Source organism: Mustela nivalis (assembly GCF_964662115.1).
Source record: "Mustela nivalis genome assembly, chromosome: 2".
Classification (NCBI taxonomy): domain Eukaryota; kingdom Metazoa; phylum Chordata; class Mammalia; order Carnivora; family Mustelidae; genus Mustela; species Mustela nivalis.
In genome coordinates, this window is record NC_139021.1 from 186,880,569 (window position 1) to 186,900,900 (window position 20,332).

Here is a 20,332-nt window from a genome sequence, read left to right on the forward strand (position 1 = left end):
GCACGAGAAGACTCACTAACAGAAACGTAACTGGGTTCACAAGTCAGCTTTTTTTTTTTTTTAAAGATTTTATTTATTTATTTGACAGACAGAGATCACAAGTAGATGGAGAGGCAGGCAGAGAGAGAGGAGGAAGCAGGCTCCCTGCTGAGCAGAGAGCCCGATGCGGGACTCGATCCCAGGACCCTGAGATCATGACCTGAGCCGAAGGCAGCGGCTTAACCCACTGAGCCACCCAGGCGCCCCACAAGTCAGCTTTTAAACGGAGCTTGAAAGGTTGGGGACGCTGGGGGAGGGGTTCAGAACAGACCCCTCAGCCCGGGCCAGGCTGGGGGTCGTTGGGTGCTGAGGGCACTTCAGATCCTGCAGGCCCAAGACATACTCCTGTTCCCCCTTAACGACACAGAAGAAATGAAGTTGGGGTCTTTCCCCAAATAAGGGTGATAAGCAGATCGATCTCATCGGAGTGACCTATCTGCACGGCAAACCTCTGCCCTTCTTATTGCCCTGGGAAGAGCACCCTTTCCTCTCAAGTCCCAGGCCACCCCTTTCTGTGAGGTGACAGATGGACCTCATCTGCACGACTTTGAAGTCCCCACGCCTGCTGATTCCCCGGACCGCACAGACGGACGCTGTTAGGTTTGACTTTGTCCGGCGCCTCTGTCTCACGTCCATGCGATTCTCGCTCAAGCCAGACGGGCCTTTGAGGGGAGGGAATTGTTGCTCGCCGGCCCTGGTTTGAATTTACAGGTATAAATCATGACATTTGTAAAGTAAAAGATTTTAAGTCAGCAAGACCGCTCCAGGGAATTTGCCCCGAAGGTAAATCTCTGCAGCACAGAGCACAGATGCAAAATTATTCACTGCAGGCGGGAATCGGGCGGGGACCGTCCTGCAGGGTCAGGAGCCAGGAGAGCGCTCACACCCGCGGCCGGGGATTCTCAGTGCCTGTAAGGGACTGCATGGCAATAAAAAACGTTCTTGGGGCGCCTGGGCGGCTCAGTGGGTTAAAGCCTCTGCCTTTGGGGGCACCTGGGTGGCTCAGTGGTTAAGCCACCGCCTTCAGCTCAGGTCATGATCTCAGGGTCCTGGGATCGAGCCCCGCATCGGGCTCTCTGCTCAGCGGGGAGCCTGTTCCCCAGCCCCCTCTCCGCCTCTCTGCCTACTTGTGATCTCTGTCTGTCAAATAAATAAATAAAATCTTGGAGAAAAATAAAATAAAAATAAAAAATGTTCTTGGCCCTTGTCCCCTTGCCCTTGGCAGGGCCCTAAAACTCGGGATTTCGTGAGAGCCCGGGTGACTTTCATGACTCAGAGCCACGCCCGAGTTGACTCGAATGACATAGGTCTGGGTGGTGTGGAGGCTGCTCCCGCCTGACCCGGGGGCCGGAGGGGGCGAACAGGGGCGACAGGCTCTGGGGCAAGGAGCTCAGGGCTTCCGAGGTGCGCCTGTGCCCACAGCTGGCGCCTCTCCCTGAGCTGTGTACTTCATCACAAACGAGTACCCCGCTCAGTGCTTTCCGGAGTTCTCGAAGTCATGCTCCTGAGTTATCAAATCGTAAGACAAGGCGTGATCCCCCCACTCGGTGGTCGAGTGGGACAGGAACGTGGGTGGCCCGAAGACCTGACGCTTGTGACGGAGCTGGAATCAGGCGGGCTCCTGAGACCAAGGCCTCCACTTGTGGGGTCTGTGCTAGTTCTGGGGAGTTGATGTCGGCATAGGACTGAATTGCAGGACACCCAGGCTGTGTCGGAGAATTGATTGTCTTGTGTGGGGGAAAATCCTTACAGTGAAAAAATGTCAAAGGGGACAAATAAAATGGGAAACTGATTTCCCTCAGGGGCGGGAGGGAGCCGCTCACGTGTCGGAATCCTGTTAATGTTTTACATACTGAATAGTAGGATACAATCAATAAAATGGGGAAGGACCCAGAAACAGTGCAAGCCGCCATAGTGAGTCCGCTCGGTGTCCGCAGGGCAGCACAGCCACAGGGACGCGAGGAGCACAGAGGTTTAACTACAGCTTTGCGCTCAAACTGAAGACAGACTCCAGAGCGGCCCCAACGCTAGTCCTGCGCATCTGAGACCCATGCTATGACTTACCAGTTTTGAAAAGGATGCCCGTGTATTCTAACCCAAAGCAAACAAATACACCAAGAACAGGTTTTTCTGTGTTGGAGGGGGGTGTTATCAGTAAGGGAGGGGGGAACTAGAATCAACCGGATGTTTTGGGGTTGGGATTAGAGGCGTCACTCCGACGTCATGGAGATGTGTGCACATGGTTGGCGCACAGTCTACAGGTGTCTGAGCGTGCTGTGTGGACTCGTGGGGACTGATCCGTGCACGCACACACACTCGCACACCCATGTGCGTGTGTCTATGTGCACACCCAGATGCACAGAGAGGAGGGAAATGCAGGTCGTGCGTGTGTGACTGCGAACGTCATGCCTCATGTATCACGCAGACCGCGCCGGCCCGATGCACCGCGGGGCCGGAGGAACACCCGCGACCGGCTCCCAGACCCCCGTGGCACCAGTCAAGCCTGGAGCATCTTCGTGCCAGAAAGTTAGGAAGTGCCCAGAGACGGACTGCCCTGAGCCAGCTACGAAACAACGTGAACACAAAAGCAAACACTGACAATGGGTTTAGCCGATCGTAAGATGGGAATCAGTGGGCCGCGCTGACGTACAAAAATGAAAGGGGAGAAGAGAGAGCTTGTCTTTACGTCAGCTAGCTACGAGTAGAAAAATGCTGAATTCAGACAGTCGCCTCTTGGAAAATGCAGCATGACTGATTCAGACAAGACTCGCCGGGGGGTGCTAAACGGGGGTTGGTGAGGACCAAGATACTCACATCGTCTGAGAGTATCTTCCCACAAAACGTGTATTAATTTCCAAAGGGCAAATGGTAAGGTCACGAGGCCCACCAAAGCCACCTTAGCAGAGTGATCTAAGCCAACCGCGGGGCGGACAAGCGAACCTCACGTGGCTCCTGACGCCCCACCCATGTGACACTGAGGGGACACGGCCTCACTCCTGGGGACACAGCCGCCGGCTGCTCGAGACAACACGCCTCACGCACGCAAGCTGAGGCCAGGCCACAGATGACACGGCCTGCGAGCTTCACGCCGTGAAGGTCACCACACACAGACTGAGCTGCCCGAGGGGAGAAACCACTAAGGAGGGTGTGGCCGGCTCTTGGACCGCATCCCAGGCCAGATGTTTCTTTTATTTTTTCTTTTTTTTGCTATGAAGGACGTTGTTGAGAGTTGGGAAAATATTACTAAGGAACATGAATTAAATAAGAGTATTGCATCAAAGTTAAGTTCCTGATTTTGACCATTGCACAAAGTGACGTAAGAACACGCCCTCCTTGGGCAATCCACACTGAGCTATTTAGGAGTTGAGAGGCGACTTTCTCCCCAAGGCTCAGAAGCACTTCGGTCAGGTGACAGTCACAGAGCCGGTACCTGCTCTGTCATCTTCAGATGACAGTCATGACTGGCAGGTGAGTGGATGGATGGATGGAGGGCTGGCTCGACAGACGAGCCCAGTGATGAGGGACACAGTACTCACAGCCCATCCCTGACCTGTCCACCCCCATGCCCCCCACCTGGCCTCCAGTGTGTCCGTGGTTTCTCAGAACACCTTGAACACCCGTCTCGCTTCCTGGTCACTGCCCCCTGTTCCATAGCTGCTCAGACCCCTCACCTCGCCTCCTTGGTCTGGAGGCTGGATGGTCTCACGTTGTCTGAGTGCCGGGCCCTGTGTCCCCCCACAGGACAGCACTAGGGCCAAGAGAGGCCTCCTCCAGGACTCTGACCCAGGTCACCCAACACTAGGTGGCCCCATTGAAAAGGCCGGTCTCTTTCCTGTCTGGTTCTTTTGCTTGAGCTCCCGAGGGTGTCATCCCTACCCCCATCCCTGCCCTTGGTGCTAGGGCCTGAGCTCACCTCTCACCAGGTGGGGTATCGGGGCCTAGGATCAAAGCCCTCAGAGGAGGACAGGTACTGGAGTAGGGGCCATGGTCAGGCCTAGCCGGGCAGGAGCAGACCTGGGCTTCACAGGGCCGAAGCAGAGGGGGAGGGGTGGTGCTGTGGGCTGGGTAAACAGACTCCTGCTAACTCCAACACCCTCGGACCTCCCACCTCCTCTCTAGCTCCAAGGGAGTGGGAGGTGGGGGTGCCCTGGGAGCAGGGAGCCCTCTCATGTCCCAGGAAAGGGGTCACGTCCCCTCTTCCGTGGCCCAGGGCCCTGTGGACCCATGCATTCTCTCATTTCTTCAGTGACTCTCTGCTATGGGCGAGGCGGTTGGGTTGGGGTCAGGAACCGGGCCTGCTTGCCCAGAACAGGGGGATTCAGCCGCTCCTGTCAAATGTGGGGGGGGGGGTGCAGGCGCAGCGGGAGGAGGAGCTCTGCTGCAGGGGGGGCTGGGGGAGTCAGGGCTGGAGCTCAGGTCCCAGAGGATTCCCTGAACAGCTTATTTCTTTGCCGCGAGCCCAGCAATGGACCACACAAAGCACCGTCCACGCTGGGTCTTGGCGCCCAGGCTGGCTCCCTGCCCGTCCACCGCGGCTCTTCGGGATCCTTCAGGGGTCCCTCTGGGCAGTGGCGGGAGACAGGAGGGCAGGGAAGAGGCCCGCGGGTCGGAGGATGCTCAGGACAAACACGAGACCCAGGCGGATGTGAATCTTTACTTAGAGAAAAGCAACAGAGCTACAAGCTCGGGCTGGGGGCAGAGGCATCAGCGAGGAGTTCTGGAAGCAGGGGCACGACCACAGCGTGGGAGAGCGTCGGGCGAGGGCGGTCACAGGTGCCGGCGGGGCGCTGCCAAGACAGAGGGGAGGAGGGGCGAGAGCCGCGCTGCGAGGCGGGCAGGTGACCCCCCACCGCCCACCTGCGTGGTTAGGAGTGCGTGGCTGAGCCCCCCGCCCCTTCGCTTCCAGGTCGCGGGACACCCCCCTACCTCCGCTTCCAGTTCACCGGGCACCCCCCCCCCCCCGCACACACTCTACGCCACCCATCAGTCCCCGCCCAGCCCCCAGCACACCTACCCCGCGCCGAGGCCATCACTGCGGGGCCGGGGGCGGGGCGCTGCCGGCCGCCTTCCGCGCCGCCTCTTTCTCTCCCGGCGCGGAGACCTTGCTGGGGGGCTCGGTGGCCGGCCCCGCCCCCGCCCCCGCCGCCGCCGCCGCCGCCGCCGCCCCCGCCGCGCCCGCCTGGGTGGGCGCCTTGGGCCCTTCCTTGACGGCGCGGTAGCTCTCCCCCCAGGCCGAGGGCGTCTCGGTGCCGTGCTTGCGGCTCAGCGGGTAGGCCCCGATGGCCGCCAGGATGCTGCGGTGGCGCTCGGGGTCCATCTCGGTGTAGTACATCTCCAGGGTCAGCGGGGTGCAGATCTTGTGCTGCGGGAGGGGGCGGGTCAGGGGCGGCGCCGGAGGGGGTCTTCCCTCGGGGCGGGGGGGAGGGCAGGCAGCGGGGACACTGGGCGGGGACACTCCGCCCGGTCGGCCTGGACTGCCCCACTCCCCAAGCGGTCCCGCTGCTCGCCAGGCCTTACCCGAAGCAGGAAGCCGTCCGGGCAGGTGAACTGGTCATACCAGATGGCCTTGTACATGATTAGGACACAGCCCAGCAGCGCCATGGCAAAGGCGATCATCCGCGCCGTGGGCAGCTGCAGGGGCGGGTGAAAAGGAGAAGGACGCTGTCGCGGGGGTTGTGAAGCCTTGCGAGGGCCAGGGCAGCCATCAGGGGCTCACTGGCCCCTGGGGGCAGGGGCGCTTTTAGCTCCAAGCCGGGGAGGAAAGGAGAGGGAGCAGGTTTCACTGATGGAAAACAAGCGGCTTTAGAAATGCTATGCTACAAAGAACAAACACCATCCTTTCGTGAGGAAAAAGTATTAGCCAGATGGGGGCAGAAGTGACCTTCCTTCCTGCGCACCGAACCGAGTCACTAAGGAAGAGACACGTGAACCCCTGGGAAAAACGGGGCCCCCCGCAGGAGCAGGGGCGGCCTAGACTGGCTCTGCACAGCGGGTCTGAAGGCAGCTGCTGCCCTCACCCCCTTTATATAGCAGGACGAAGGCTTCTGACTGGGCTGAGAGCAGGTGAGTGAGCAAGGGGCCCCCCGCCAACCTGGCTGGTGTCTGGGCTCCATGCCTGCAGCTGCTCCACCCTCCCCATCTCCCCTGCCCTGCCTCCCCCTGGAAGTGACCACTGGGCAGCATGGGACGGGGTTGGGGGGTTACCCTGCGCCCTTCCTCTGGGTGGTTACAGGCCAGCTTCTGGGCCTCCAGGTCAGGGAACTTCTTTGGCTGGTCCGGGGAGGAAAGCTGATATTCCGTCTGCGTCTTGATAACCACCTGCAGAGAGAGGTGACCCAGGAAGACCCTAAAGGGGGAGGACTAGGAGGGGTGCAGGGGCCGCTGCCCGGCAGTGGTTTGGGTGCTGCCCAGCCGCCAGGACTGGCTAGTGGGCTAGGCTCCCCTGGTTACAAGCCAAGACTAGGGGAAGAGGGATGCTGGATGCCTGCTGGGCCATGGCGGCCTGGGGGCCCACAAACGGAGCCCTCAGTCTGCCGGCTGCCTTCAGTTCGAAGGGTGTCCGCTCTCCCTGCTAGGACTGCCCCGTAGCTGTTCCACAGCTCGGCTCCTTCCTCCAGGAAGGACACCTCCCCCTCTGGCTCCCAGAGTCTCGAGGCCCCTACCACGATGTGGCCCAGGCAAGTCCAGTCCTGTGCTGTGTGAGCTCCCAAGGGGCAAACAGTGGGCCCACCTGTCTGTCGAGAACAGGGTCCAGCACTAGAGCAGACACCACTGAAGCCTGCCTAGATCCCTGGAGAACTGCCCTCGGCCAATGGGTGGGGCACACCTGTCAACGCCTGAGGTCCCCACCCCGTGGTCCCCAGATGAAAGTTGACTGATGTGGGTACAGATGGCTGCCGCCTGCCCTCCTGCTGGGACAACTCCTGGTGATGGTCACACTCCAGAGCGCAGGTGGGGTGAGGCAGGGCCACTCCAGAGCTGGGCCTGCTTCCTCCAGATTCCTCCAAAAGCTGCGCTCTCTCAGTCACGGCCCAAGGACCCTGCCTCAGGCCCGCAGGGAAGGCATTTTCCTTGCGGAGACCCTGCCGGGTGGCACCATGTGTTGGGCACTGTCTGCAAGATGGCATGTGGGTCCTGACGGTCAGCCTGCAGCCAGTCCCCCCCTCACAGTGCACAGGTGACTCTGGGTGACCAGCTGGAGAGCTGACCAGTTCGCACAGAGAGCCTGTGGCCAACTAGGGTTCTGGCCCAGCCCAGCCCTTCCTCTGCTTGCTCTCCTGTGTGCTGAGGGGAGACCACATCTAAATAACCCGTAGCCCACGGCCCTCTATTCCCAGGACAGGCTTGGAACGAGGCCCTCACCTGGTCAGGGAAAGGCGGCTGGAGCTGGCTCACATCCAGGGGGCTGATCAGAGGGACGCTGTCCGTGGTCGCCCCGTCCTGGTCCCCGGGGTCTTTGCCCGGCTTGCCCGAGAAGCTGCAACCCAGCTTCACCATGGTGAGCAGTGGTCCTTGTCCTGTCCGGAGGTAGTCACATGTCACTGCCCGCTCACCACCTAGCAGATGTCCACGCGAGCTTGCGAGGCTGGCCCCAGTGGACACTTAAAGGGAGGATGCCCAGAAGAACTTGCATTCTCTCGGTAAGTTTCTGTGTTATCATGCCAGAGCAGGGAGGCCACGCGCAGACAGGCCCTCCTCCGAGGCCAGATTGGGCCTCTGTCCCTTCCTGACTTCTGGTCTCCCCACGGACCCCAGAGTTGGGCACTGGGTGGTGTCTCTGACCGGTGAATGCCCAGGCACTCAACACTGGCGCAGTCCGCCGGCCAGCAGACTCTAGCGCATACCCTGAGAGCAGCTACCTTGCTCAACGACAATGACCCCAGGGAGCCTGGGGGGCTCCGTTGGTTAATGGTCCGACTCTGGATTTCAGCTCAGGTCATGATCTCAGGGTCACAGGATCGAGGCCCACATCTGGTTCCCTGCTTAGTGGGGAACCACCTGCTTGAGATTCTCTCTCTCCCTGCCCCTCCCCCACCTCTCTTTCTCTTAAAGAAGTAAGATCTTTTTAAAAAGTCATTTGATTAATTTCAATAATATCTGGGTGGCTCAGTGGGTTAGGCCACTGCCTTTGGCTCGGGTCGTGATCTCAGGGTCCTGGGATCGAGTCCCGCATCGGGCTCTCTGCTCAGCAGGGAGCCTGCTTCCTCCTCTCTCTCTCTCTGCCTGCCTCTCTGCCTACTTGTGATCTCTCTCTGTCAAATAAATAAATAAATAAAATCTAAAAAAAAAATATCTGGAAAAGTATTTGACAAGATTCAACATCCATTTATTATTTTGAAAGTCTATTAGCACTCTAGGGGCGTCCTTAATCTGATTGATAACGGCCAGCCACAAAATTCCCTACGCCAACCCTTACTGCTTGTGAACAGTGAAAGCTTTGTCTTCAAGATGAGGAAGGAGATAAAAAGGCCTTTTATTATCAGTTCTATAAACCATGGTGCTGGAAGTCTGAGCCAGGCTGTAGGGGAGGAGAAGCGGACGGGAAAGGCCTGGAGATCAGGCGATACAGTCACTGCTCACGGACTGGACGTCGTGTGTGTAGAAAATCCACGTGAATCTGCGGACCCATGACCAAGCCTGGAGGGAGAGTCCAGCAGGGTCCGTCCAAGGCTTTTAGGAGTCATTATATTTCTATGTAGCGGTGACAAAAAATTAGAAAATAAGCTTTTGAAAGACTCCATTTAAATGGTATTGGAAATGTCAAATGCTCAGGAGAAGACTTCAGGGCAATGGGGGAATCCCACATGGGAACTCATGGAAGACCTCAGGCAAGACATCACTGACTAAGACGAAGGGAGACCCAACTTCCTTAATAAGTGGGGAACAAAACGGTCATGGATTTTGGGAGGTTCCAAGTTTAAACATGTTCCTTTTCCCCCAAACTGTATCTGTAGGATGAATAAATGCCAGTGGACAGCCCAGCAGAATTTCTGTGTGTTGGACTCGCCAAACATCGTATTTTGGGGGACAAGAACACGTGTGACATCTTGTGAATGAGCAAGAGGGGACTCATCTGCAGGCGTCCGGCTTACACGGCTGTGCGGTCCTGATGTGGATGCACAAAGCCCCATGTGACACACACATGCATGGACCACGGACTTGTGACAGAGTTGCTGTGCAAAGCAGGGGGCATGGCCGCCTGTGGATAAACTGATGTCCACACGGAAAACAGGGCACCTAAGCCCTGCCTCTCCGCACACACAGAAATCTACTCCAGGTGGGTATGCCTCAGTTGGGAAGGCATCTTGAAAGTAACACAGGAGAATATTTTCCTGGTCTGAGGGAGGGAAGAGTTCCTCAATATGAAAATGAAGTATCAACCATAAAAGGACTACATGAAAATTAAGAACTCCCACTTATCCAAACATAGCCTTCAAAAATGGAAACAGAAAGCAAGAGTGGAGAAGATATTTGGAACATGTCATGGCAAAGGACCTGAGGCTCATCCACCAGAAATGCTCAGGTCCTAACCCCCACTACTTGTGAGTGTAACCTCACTAGGAAACGGGGACCTTGCTGATGAGACCAAGAGAAGATGACGTCATACTGGATTACGGGGCCCTAGCCCATTGACTGGTGTCCTTACAGAAGGGGGAAATTTGGACACACACAGGGAGGTGGTCATGTCCAGAAGGAGGCAGGGGTTGGAGGGAAGCATTCACAAGCGAAGGGATGCCTGGGGTTGCCAGAGCTGGCAGAGGCAGAAAGGATCCTTCCCTGGAGCCTCCAAGGGAACACAGCCCTTCTCAGCCCTTGATTTCCAGCTTCTTGCCTCCAGCGCCTGTCAAAGAAGAAATGTCCGTTGTTTCAAGCCACCCACTTCTGCTCATGCATTACAGCCACCCAAGGAAGCCAGGACAGGCAGATGTCTGTCTAAAGAGTGTGAAGAACGGTTCGAGCTGAAGAACGGCTCGAGAAAGAGAAACCTAATTGGAAAATGGACAGCGAAGGATTTCAAATGTCCATGGATACTAACAAGCTGCCCCCTCATTCGTCTATGAGGGAGACAAATTAGAACCAGCTTAAGATACACCAAAGCCCATCCAAGTCCAGGAGAGCTCAAGGAGCAAAGGATGCCATGCAGGTGGCGTGGACCCACATAATCCACACGTGTCCAACTGTGACCAGCCCTCACTCCAGGCGGACACCCAGCAAAGAGACGGGGCGCGCACGAGCGTGGAGAGCAGCGCTGTTCCCAGAAGTACTCACCACCGCGCAACATCCAGAGGAAAGCAAGTAAATGGATGAGGCATTCCTACGCAGTGAAGGGTCACAGCTGCGGGCAGGCACAGCCCCAAAGCCCACCAGATGAGGCCAACAGAAGCCAGGCACAAAGGCAGCTTCAAGAACAAGCCATCTCTAACCATAACCTTTAGGAACCAATCACGGGCAATTAGGGACATGCACTCTGGAGGTCCAGAGGAATTCATTGCTTCTGAGTCTGGAGAGTCTGGGGGGGGGGCTTTGGGGGAGGGAGCAGCTTCGGGGAGAGGTGGGATTTCTAGTCTTCACTCCGATGGTGGATGACTGGGGAGCACTTACCTTCAATCATCAGGCTGCACGTCTTTTTTTATGTCCTCTTCTGAATAGTCATTGTATTTCCCAACAAAAAGTGTTCCAAATGATTGAAACCAACAACCAAAGGACAGCAGGCTGGTGGCGGAGGCCCAGCTACCCCATACCCTCCAAGTCCAGGATTTGGACCCTGACTTTCGCCTGAACAGAGAAAGTGAGCCCCTTGGCCATGGTGGCCTGGTCGTCCCTCGACTACCTTCCTTGTGAGGGCTCAAGGGCAGAGCCCCAGGGGCTGTGCTCCCCTCCCTGGCTACTGCCTGCACCCATCCTGCAAAGACTGCTGTGCCTCTGAAGCCCCAAACACCTCTCCCTTTTGCAGCACTCCCCCTCCCCCCCAGCACAGGTGCCCACCAGGCCCAGAGGTGACCCAGCCTCTCACAACCCAGACGCCAGGACAAGCAGGGTAGGGCTACAGGACGGGGGAGCTCCCACCCAGAGCAGAGAGATGCCGGGATGGAGAGTGTGCCCAGTGCTGGGCAGGGAGGTGAGGGCTGTGGAGGATGGGGGTGGGCGGGGGGGGGGGGGGGGGGTAGCAGGAGCCGCACTGTGGGCCCTGCGAGATGCGGCCGGCTGGGCAAGAGGGGCCACCCCCTCGTGGGCTTCCCGCTACGGAGGAATGTCCCCTTGGGGCCCTGAGCTGGGGCCCTCCCTTGGATTTATGCGCCAGGCCCAGGGCCCTTACAGGTCAGCAAAGCGCCCCCAACTCCACTTCCTGGCTGGAGAACTTTCCCTGAGGAGTGTGGGGCTTGGCAGGGGAGCGGCCTGGGGAGGACTCACGGACGCCTCCGCACCTGCCGGGCAGGCGGGTGATGGGTCATTCTTCACGCGGACCCCGCGACAAGGTCCCCTCTCTCTGAGGCAGAGATGGACCCGGGGCCATCGGAGTACAAATATGAAGAGGTCGGGCTTTCCAGCGCGAGGAGGAAAAAGGTTCAGAAGCGCCGGCAAGGTGCCACGGAGGTAGGGACGGCAGGGAGGGGTGGGGGTGGGAGCGGCAAGTGGCCAGGGCTGGAGGAGCTCCGCAGGGGCGGGAGGGGTGTGCCACTCCAGTGCGAGGGGGCGGGGGCCTTCTGCTGTCAGTGCCCCCGCGGCTCACCAGTCCAGCCTGCCATCCGCAGGGGAGAGCGCGGAGGGGCAGAGCGCGTGACCGCCCCCAGCCCCGCAGCCCCGCAGCTCCGCCACTCGGGTTGGTGGCCACGCCCGCTGGAAGGCTGGCCCGGGTCTGCCCAGTCTCCCCACAGGAGGCCTCCTCCTACCAGGAGCTCCGCCTCTGGGGTCCTCTACAGCCAAACCTAAGCTCCAACTCCTCCGACAAGGCGTGACGTCTGTGTTACGTCACCGCGGGTTTCCATGGAAACGGAGCCGGGGATGACACATCTTCATGAAGGAAAGGAGACATTTGGGGCCTCCTGGACTCTGCGCGTCTGGTTCCAGGCCTCGTGCCCCAAGCAGAATGCCGGGGAAGGGGCTGGGCTGCGGGTGCGACCCCCCTGCCCCCGAATTCATCTCCCTTGCTGAGTCATGGGGGCCTCCGGGGAGGCTGGCTGGGCTCATTCACACCACAAACACAGCTCGGTGGACTAGGGGTTCGCCCCACTCCTCCCGCGGCCCCCCGTCCGCCCTGCGCTGTAATAGTCTTCTCCAGCGGCTCATCTGCTCCCCACCCCGTGGACTCGTGGGTGGGGGCGGTGTAGGCTCCTCTCCGATGTTTGGGGAGGGGGCAAGGGACAGGTGGGGAGGCTGTGCGGACGGACCGACGCACGCAGGGAGAGGCGGGACGAGGGCCCTGAGCTGAGCGCACTACAGAAACCCCGCGGCAGATCCGCGGGCGCGGACTCGCGTTCACCGCCCCCCTCGTCTGCTGCGTCACGCAGGAGGGCGCGCGCCCGTGCGCAGGGGCGCGGGCTTGTGCGGGCTGGGCGCGAGCGTCCCGCGTCTGTCGGGAGCGTGCATGTCACTGCGGAGCGCAGGGCACTGCGTGCTTTGCTGAAAGCCGGCGGAGCACGCGCCTCCGCCCCCGCGCCCCTACACCCCGCCCCCCGCCCCAGCCGCAGCCCGGGGGCCGGTCCTGGGTTCGGCTTTTGGTTCAAGGGTAGGTGAACTGCGAGCGCAGCCCACGGAGGAGGGCTCCTGGGAGGAGAAGCGCGGGGCGGCCCCCAGCTTCGGCTTCCCACACACCAGCCACCTGTGGCCCCGCGTCCTGGGGCTGCGGCAGGTGGTTCTGGAGAAAGACCCCTCTGCCTGCCTCCTGACCGCCACCAGCCGCCCCCGCCACGGCCACCCCGCTGTCGGTGCCAGCAGAGCGTCTCCGTGATCTGTGCCCCCGCCGCCTTGTGCCTCCGCGCCCCGCCGCCCACCCCCCGCCACTCCCCCCGGCCCCAGGTCTCTCCCACCCTCAGAGCTGAACGGATTCTGGAACCGGCACCCCCTCCCCACCTCGGGGACGCCCCCCTCCCAGTGTCTCTCTCAGACCGTGGCGGGCGCCCTGATGTTCAGCAGTCCGACCCCCCCACCCCCCGCGCGCCCGCCGAGCTGCCCCACTGTGCGGAGATCCGGGCAGCCGTCGGGTCTGTGCAAGGCTGGATACCTACGGTTCTTCAGGAAGGTCCGGGCAGTGGCTCACCCCGCGGAGGCCCCCGATCGTCCGGGAGGCCTGGGGACAGCTTCCCCGCTCCCGTCAGCCGAGACCCCAAGGGAGGACCCCGGCTCGACCTGGCCGCCATTGGGTCAGCCGCAGTGACCCCCCCATCCCTGCATACGCATCTCGCACACGCACCGCACACGCACCTGTACACGTACCTCACACACCCGTGCACACTCCCCTGCACACACTCGGCCCCCCTTGTCCCCGCTCCACAAGGAGAAAGGTGGAAATGGCTCACAGGCGGCTCCAACGGGCAGCTGCTGCACGATGCGGTCGCAGGACGAGGATGCGGAGGAAGGATGCGGTTCCAGACGCTTCGCAGCCGGGGCGGGGCGGGGGAGGGGCCGAGCCGAGACCGAGGCTGCTGTTGCCTGGAGACGCAGGCGGAGGGACGTGAGCATTTGCGTCTGCCGCCCCGCTGCGCCCCCACTGCGCCCCCCCTTCCCACTTCCCCCTGGAGCTGTGCGGGGTGGGGGGGGGCGGCAAAGCCTACTACGCACACATCACACACTCACACCGCCTCACTGCAGGGGAGCGCACACCCTGGCCAGCCGAGCCTGGGCGGCTTCTCGGCCTGGAGGTAACCGGGCTGCCGCCCGCCCTCCACCCCCGGCCTTGGTCAGGTGCTCAGACTTTCCTTCTTGCTCGCCTTGGTTTGGCCTTCACACCCCGAGAGGAAGGCCTCCTCCTCATGTCTCAGTGCCTGAAGCCCCGGGGCCATCCGCGTTCCCAGGGCAAGCCTGTCCTTCTTGGGCACCGTTGTGCCTGAGCCCCTGCGCCGCGCCCCCTTAGAGAAAGCATTTCTAGGCATTAGGTAGGCCATGGAGTGCGGCGCTCCGCCTGGCTGGGGTCGGGCTCCACATCCCCGGCTCCGAGCTGATGGAATACAGCATGTTACCAGTGACTGGCCCCTTCTGCTGCTGAATAAAATGTAAATAAAGCCACGGTCTGGCTGGGCCCCTTTTATCCACCGGTGGGCACCTGGACAGTCTCCAGCTTTGTCTACAGTAGACGGTGTTGCTGGGAACGTCCTCCGTGTGTTTGTGTGGACATTGGCCTCACTTCTCTGGGTAGGTACCTAAGAGTGGAATTGCTAGGCCAGATGGTAGCTTAGGTTGAATTTTTAAGAAAATGCTAACCTTGGGGCGCCTGGGTGGCTCAGTGGGTTAAGCCGCTGCCTTCTGCTCGGGTCATGATCTCAGGGTCCTGGGATCGAGTCGGGCATCGGGCTCTCTGTTCAGCAGGGAGCCTGCTTCCCTTCCTCTCTCTCTTACTGCCTCTCTGCCTACTTCTGATCTCTCTCTGTCAAATAAATAAATAAAAATAAATCTTAAAAAAAAAAGAAAAAGAAAATGCTAACCTTTTCCCAACGGGGCTGCACCATTTTACACTGGCACCGGAAATGTCTGAGGGTTCCACTCTCTCCACCTCCTGCTAATACTTGTTACTGTCTTTTTGCTAATGCCAGATGGCCATCTGTGGTCGTCAGCTAGGGCCACCATGGCCGAGTGCCACGGACTGGGTTGGCCACGCCGTGGGTTCCCTGCGATGCTGGAGGCTTCAAGCCTGATGCCAAGGGCAGGGCTGGTTTCCTCCAAGGCTTCTCTCTTTGGCTTGTCTTCAGACGGCCGCCCCGCTGTGTGTGCCTGCGGTCATCTCCTCTTCTTATAAGGACGCTAATCAGAATGGATTTGGCCCACCCATATGACCTCATTTTTTTTTTTCAAGTTCATTCATTTAAGTAATCTCTACACCCAAGCTGGGGCTTGAACTCAGGACTCCAAGGTCAAGAGCCGCATGCTCCCCTGACCGAGCCAGTCAGGTGCCCCCCAGAGAACCCCATTTTAACTTAATGATCTCTTTAAAGATCCCATTTCCAAATACAACCACATTTGAAGGTGCTGAAGATGAGAACTTCAACATAGGAATTTTGGGGGAAACAATTCTGCCCTAACGCCGACCTTGTGGGCATGTAGTGATATCGCACTGTGTTTTGAACCTGATTCTAATAACGAATTAGTTATCAAACTAATGATATTAATAACGAATGAAGCTAGCTGAGCATCTCTTTATGGTTTTATTAGCCACTTATATATTTTTGGTGAAATACCTGTTCAAATGTTCCAAATATTTTTCAGTTGGGTATTTTTGTCTTATTATTGAGTTGTAAGAACTCTTTATATATTCTGGATACAAGTCCTTTATCAAATAGATGATTCACAAACAGTATCTCACAGTTTATGATGTGTCTTTTCACTTTCTTGGTGGTGTCTTCTGAAGTGCAGAAGTTGGTCATTTTGATGAGGTCCAACATCCATCTTTTCTTTTATGTACCATGCTTTTGATGTTGTATTTAAGAACTCTTTATCTAACCCAAAGTGATGAAAATTTTCTCGTTTATTTTCTTCCAGGGGTTTTATAATTTCAGGTTTTACATTTAAAAACGATGCATTTTGATTTTTTTTTTTTTAAAAAGGCTCCACCCAGCATGGAGCCCAGTGTGGGGTTTGAACTCACAACCCTGAGCTCGAGATCTGAGCTGAGATCAAGAGTCGGACACTTACCCCACGGAGCCCCCCGGGCGTCCCACACATGTGTTTAGATCTGTAACTTCTTCTTCTTTTTTTTTTTTAAAGATTTTATTTATTTATTTGACAGACAGAGATCACAAGTAGGCAGAGAGGCAGACAGAGAGAGAGGAAGAAGCAGGCTCCCTGCTGAGCAGAGAGCCCAATGCGGGGCTCCATCCCAGGACCCTGGGATCAGGACCCGAGCCGAAGGCAGAGGCTTAACCCACTGAGCCACCCAGGCGCCCCTAGATCTGTAACTTCTCTCAGCACTAGTCTTGTGCTTCTTTCATTAGATTTATTCTTATTATTTCATTGTTTCCAGTGTTATTATGAATCAACTTTTCCCATAATTTCAATAAAATTTTTCATTGCTAGTGTATAAAGACAACTGATTTTTGTATATTGATCCTATAGCCTGAGATCTTGATACTCGTTTATTTATTTTTAGTAACTTCTTTTTGGATTCCTTAGAACTTTTCTAAATATGGGATCACATCCTCCTCAAATAAAGACGGTTTTACTTTTCCATTCCAGTTCAAGCGGTTTTCTTCTCTTGCCCCACTGCTTGGCATCGACTGTACAGCGCTGAAGAGCCGCGTCTTCATATCCAACCCAGTCTTAGGGAGAAAGCTGTCAGTCCTACACTGAATTCGGGTTTGCTGTGGTGTCTTGTACAGGCCTTCTCATCAGGCATGTTCCTAGAACAGTTCCTAGTTCCAGCTTTATCATAAATGGGAACTGGACTTTGTCAGATTCCTTTTCTGTGTCTATTAAAATGCTCATGTGTTCTCTGTCCTTCATTTTTTGGGGGGGCTCAATCCTAGGACCCTGAGATCATGACCTGAGCCGAAGGCAGAGGCTTAACCCACTGAGCCACCCAGGTGCCCCTCTGTCCTTCATTTTATCAGTATAGTGCAACGTAGTAATTCATCTTTGAATATTAAATCAATTTTGCCTTCCTAAAATAAATTCCTTTTTATGTGTTTTAATATTTTATTAAGAGTCTGTTGTCAGTGTTCATGAGGAATACTAGCCTATGATTTTCTTTTCCTTGTAGTGTCTTTGCCTCTGCCGTCAGGGTGACACTGGCCTCCTAGGACGTCCTCCTTGGACAATTTCTACTGATCCATCTTTAAGAGTGGATCTAACTTAAAGATATTAAGTGCTTAGATGTGTCTTCTACTGAACCCTCTACTGAATTTTTAAGTTTTAGTGATTGTTTTTTAATTCCAGAATTTCTATTTGATTCTTTAAAAAATTCTGTTTGTTGAAATTACTTCAGACATTTCATTTGCCCTTCCCTTTAGTTCTGTACCACGGGTTCCGCTCAGCTGTTGTTCCCAAAGCCCAATATCCAGGTCGGCTCAGAGACACTTTCCATCACCTGCTTTCCCCCTAATTGTGGTCACATTTCTCTTGTTTCTTTGCCTGTCTTGTAATTTTCAGTTGAAAAATACGCATTTGAATTGTGTTGTCAGGGGAACAGGGGTGCAATGCTGGTGCCACACGTCGCTGGTGGGAAATGGTGAACCGGAGGGGGTGGGTGAGGGCTCTACTTTCTGCTAGATTTTTCTCTGTACCTCAATTTGCTCAAAAAGTCGATTCTCTTCATTTAAAAAAAGAAACAAGAGGCGCCTGGGTGGCTCAGTGTTAAAGCCTCTGCCTTCAGCTCAGGTCATGATCCCAGGGTCCTGGGATCGAGCCCCGCATCGGGCTCTCTGCTCAGCGGGGAGCCTGTTTCCTATTCTCTCTGCCTGGCTCTCTGCTTACTCGTGATCTCTGTCTGTCCAATAAATAATAAATAAAATCTTTAAAAAATAAAAAAATAAAAATACAAAAAGAAACAAAAACCAAACTAGATCGTAGCCACTTTGGATTCTGGCATCTCCCCTGGGGGTGATGGGGGTTCAGCAATTCCCTCAGACCGGATCTGCGCACTGTTCCCCTGTGCTGTGCGTACCGACCTCACAAGGTCACTTGTCCTCCCTGGTTCTGCTGCCTGGCCTCCTGGGGGTCCCTCCTGTGCCTACACTGCTCAAGGCCGGGTTCGGTCAATCCGGGGGCTCTGCCCTCTGCTGACAGCTGCGAGCCCGCAGGTATGTTTAGGGCTGCCTCCCTGACGTGCCCCCGCAAAGCCTCTGCCCTCCGCCCTCCAGGAAGCTGCCTGCGCCCCCTCCTGACCCAAGGCTCAGCTGCCTGTCAGAGCAGCCACTTCTCAGCCGCACCTGAGCCTCGGACCTTGGGCCTTGGGCCTCGGTCCAGAGCCCGTTGCTCACTCCGGCCTGTGGGAAGCCCTGTCCCTTGCCTGTGTCTGAGCAAACCCAGCTCCAAGAGGGGGCTGTGCCCCGAATGCCAGGGCACCAAGGGCAGGGGATGGTTTTCCAGCCAACGAGGCAGTGTGGGGAGCCATGCAGCAGAAACAAGGAGTCCCGTACTAAGCGAGGCCTGAGGAGTGAGGGATGTAACCGATTGACCCTAGGAATGCAAGGAGTCCGGTACCAAGCGGAGCCTAGGAGTAAAGACTATAGATTAACTTAAGGAATGTGAGTGCTTTCACGGGTGACGTTTGATGGATACCAGGAGTCCTGGGAGAGGCACATGATCTGGGGAGCCATGGAAACCTATGGAGTCACATAGGTGCTCACGAGCGCGCCGCATGCACACAGATAATGTCATAGGTAGCCCTTCTGATTGGTAGTTATGTTAGCCGTGGTGTACTCTTATTGGATATAGTTTGTACTCGGTGGGTATATACTGGGGGTCTTAGACTAGTGCCGGGGTCCCGGTGGTAATTATCAATAAAGAAGCTTGCCACTCACCTCGTCTGCGGGTCGTTCTTGCGGGCCGAGAGCGACATCTGGTGCCGAAGACCCGGGACCCGAGACGCCGGACGCAGAACGAGGATTGAGGTAAGAGCAACGATAAGGAAAGTGTGCACCCATTTCTGTCTTTGGACAGGGAAAGCTCCCCGGGGACGATTATAAATTAAGCTACTTAGGCTCCGCGGGGACTATAGTGACGAAAGATTTCCAGGATGGGAAACGAGCTTGCTAGGTATAGGATGGAGGGTCCTTTAAGAGATATCCTCAAAGCAAACGGCACTCCTTTGAAGTCAAAGACAGCTCGCGCCTTCTTGAAAGAGGTAGGGGAGATTGCCCCTTGGTTTATAGAGGAGGGACTTCTGAATGTGCCTCAGTGGGAACATCTGGGGGAGGATTTGAGGCAAAGCCCCACCGTTACTGCCGGAACTCTTGCTGTGTGGGCCCTTGTGAAAGTATGTTTGCAGTCTTCCCGGGAACGACTAAAACAGGTGGTGCAGCAGGGAGGGGAGATTTTAGAACAGTTAAAGGAAGAATCGCACAAGGGGTCCTCTCTAGGCTCCGATGCAGACAGTGAGAGCTCAGAAGGGCTCCTCGATGAGGAGGTACAAGTACTGAAAAAGGGGAAGGAAAAGAAGAGTCTAAAAGTTTCGTGCTTATCTACGGAGAAAAAACCTGCTGCCGTAATACAGTCAGCAGCTAAAACAGATCCCACGCCGCTTCCTCACTCCAGCCCTACGGCGCCGCCTTGTGAGTGGCCCCCACCATATCGGTCAGGCTGTGCGAAAGTCTGCCATTGTTCAGACTGCACCGCGGCGAACTGGAGAGAGGTCTTAGGCCCGGGAAAAGGGTTTTTCCCAGTACTAGAAGATCAAAATCAGCAGAGGTATCACCAGCCACTAGATTTTAAACTGGTGAAACAACTCAAGGAAGCAGTTAGTGCTTATGGACCTCAGGCAGCTTTTACAGTATCTCTTGTGGAATCGTTAGGGGCACTTTTTCTTGTCCCCGAGGATTGGACCAATTTAGCCAGAGCAGTTTTGAGCGGAGGGCAATATCTGGAATGGAAAATTCAAAATCAGGATAACTGCCAGGATACAGCGCGGAGAAATGCAGCTGCTGGAAATCCCCAGTGGAATTTAGAAATGTTAACAGGTACCGGACCATATCTCGGGGCTCAGGTGCAGAGTACCTACCCCCCTGCCGTATATCAGCAGGTTGCCACAGCGGCTGTTAAGGCTTGGAAGACTTTAAGGGGTGCAGGTGATTTGCAAGGGCAACTGTCTAGAGTAGTACAGGGGCCAAGTGAGCCCTATGCTGATTTTGTGGACAGGCTCATGCAGACCGCGGGCAGAATGTTCGGAGATGCTGACTCTGCGATGCCTTTAATTAAACAATTAGCGTATGAAAATGCTAATAAATGGTGCCGTGAGGCCATCAGACCATGGAAGGCTAAGGATCTTTCTGCCTATATTAAGGTGTGCAGAGACATCACAGGGCCCGTGATTCAGGGGCAGGTTATGGCTGCGGCCTTCGCTCAGGCTATGCAGGAAGTCCACCCTCGGAAATGTTTCCAGTGTGGACAAGAAGGCCACATAAAAAGAGACTGTCCACAGCGAGGAGCT

At 56.5% G+C, this 20,332-nt stretch overlaps 1 protein-coding gene across 2 annotated transcripts; it reads right to left on the minus strand.

The window, feature by feature from the left end:
• Positions 1–5,028: 5,028 nt before the first annotated feature.
• On the minus strand, positions 5,029–13,657 carry CALY (calcyon neuron specific vesicular protein). 2 transcript variants are annotated; one of them, XM_082721602.1, is made up of 5 exons: positions 13,557–13,657; positions 7,402–7,560; positions 6,244–6,357; positions 5,557–5,670; positions 5,029–5,401 (listed from the first exon to the last, which is right to left on the minus strand). In XM_082721602.1, exons 2-5 carry the CDS (start codon positions 7,534–7,536, stop codon positions 5,069–5,071), a joined length of 696 nt encoding a protein of 231 aa, XP_082577728.1. In that variant the 5' UTR covers positions 7,537–7,560; positions 13,557–13,657; the 3' UTR covers positions 5,029–5,068. The 2 variants fall into 2 exon arrangements, with proteins under 2 accessions (XP_082577728.1, XP_082577727.1); XM_082721601.1 differs by lacking the exon at positions 13,557–13,657 and adding an exon at positions 13,458–13,555 and having other exon boundaries at positions 7,402–7,556.
• Positions 13,658–20,332: the final 6,675 nt, after the last annotated feature.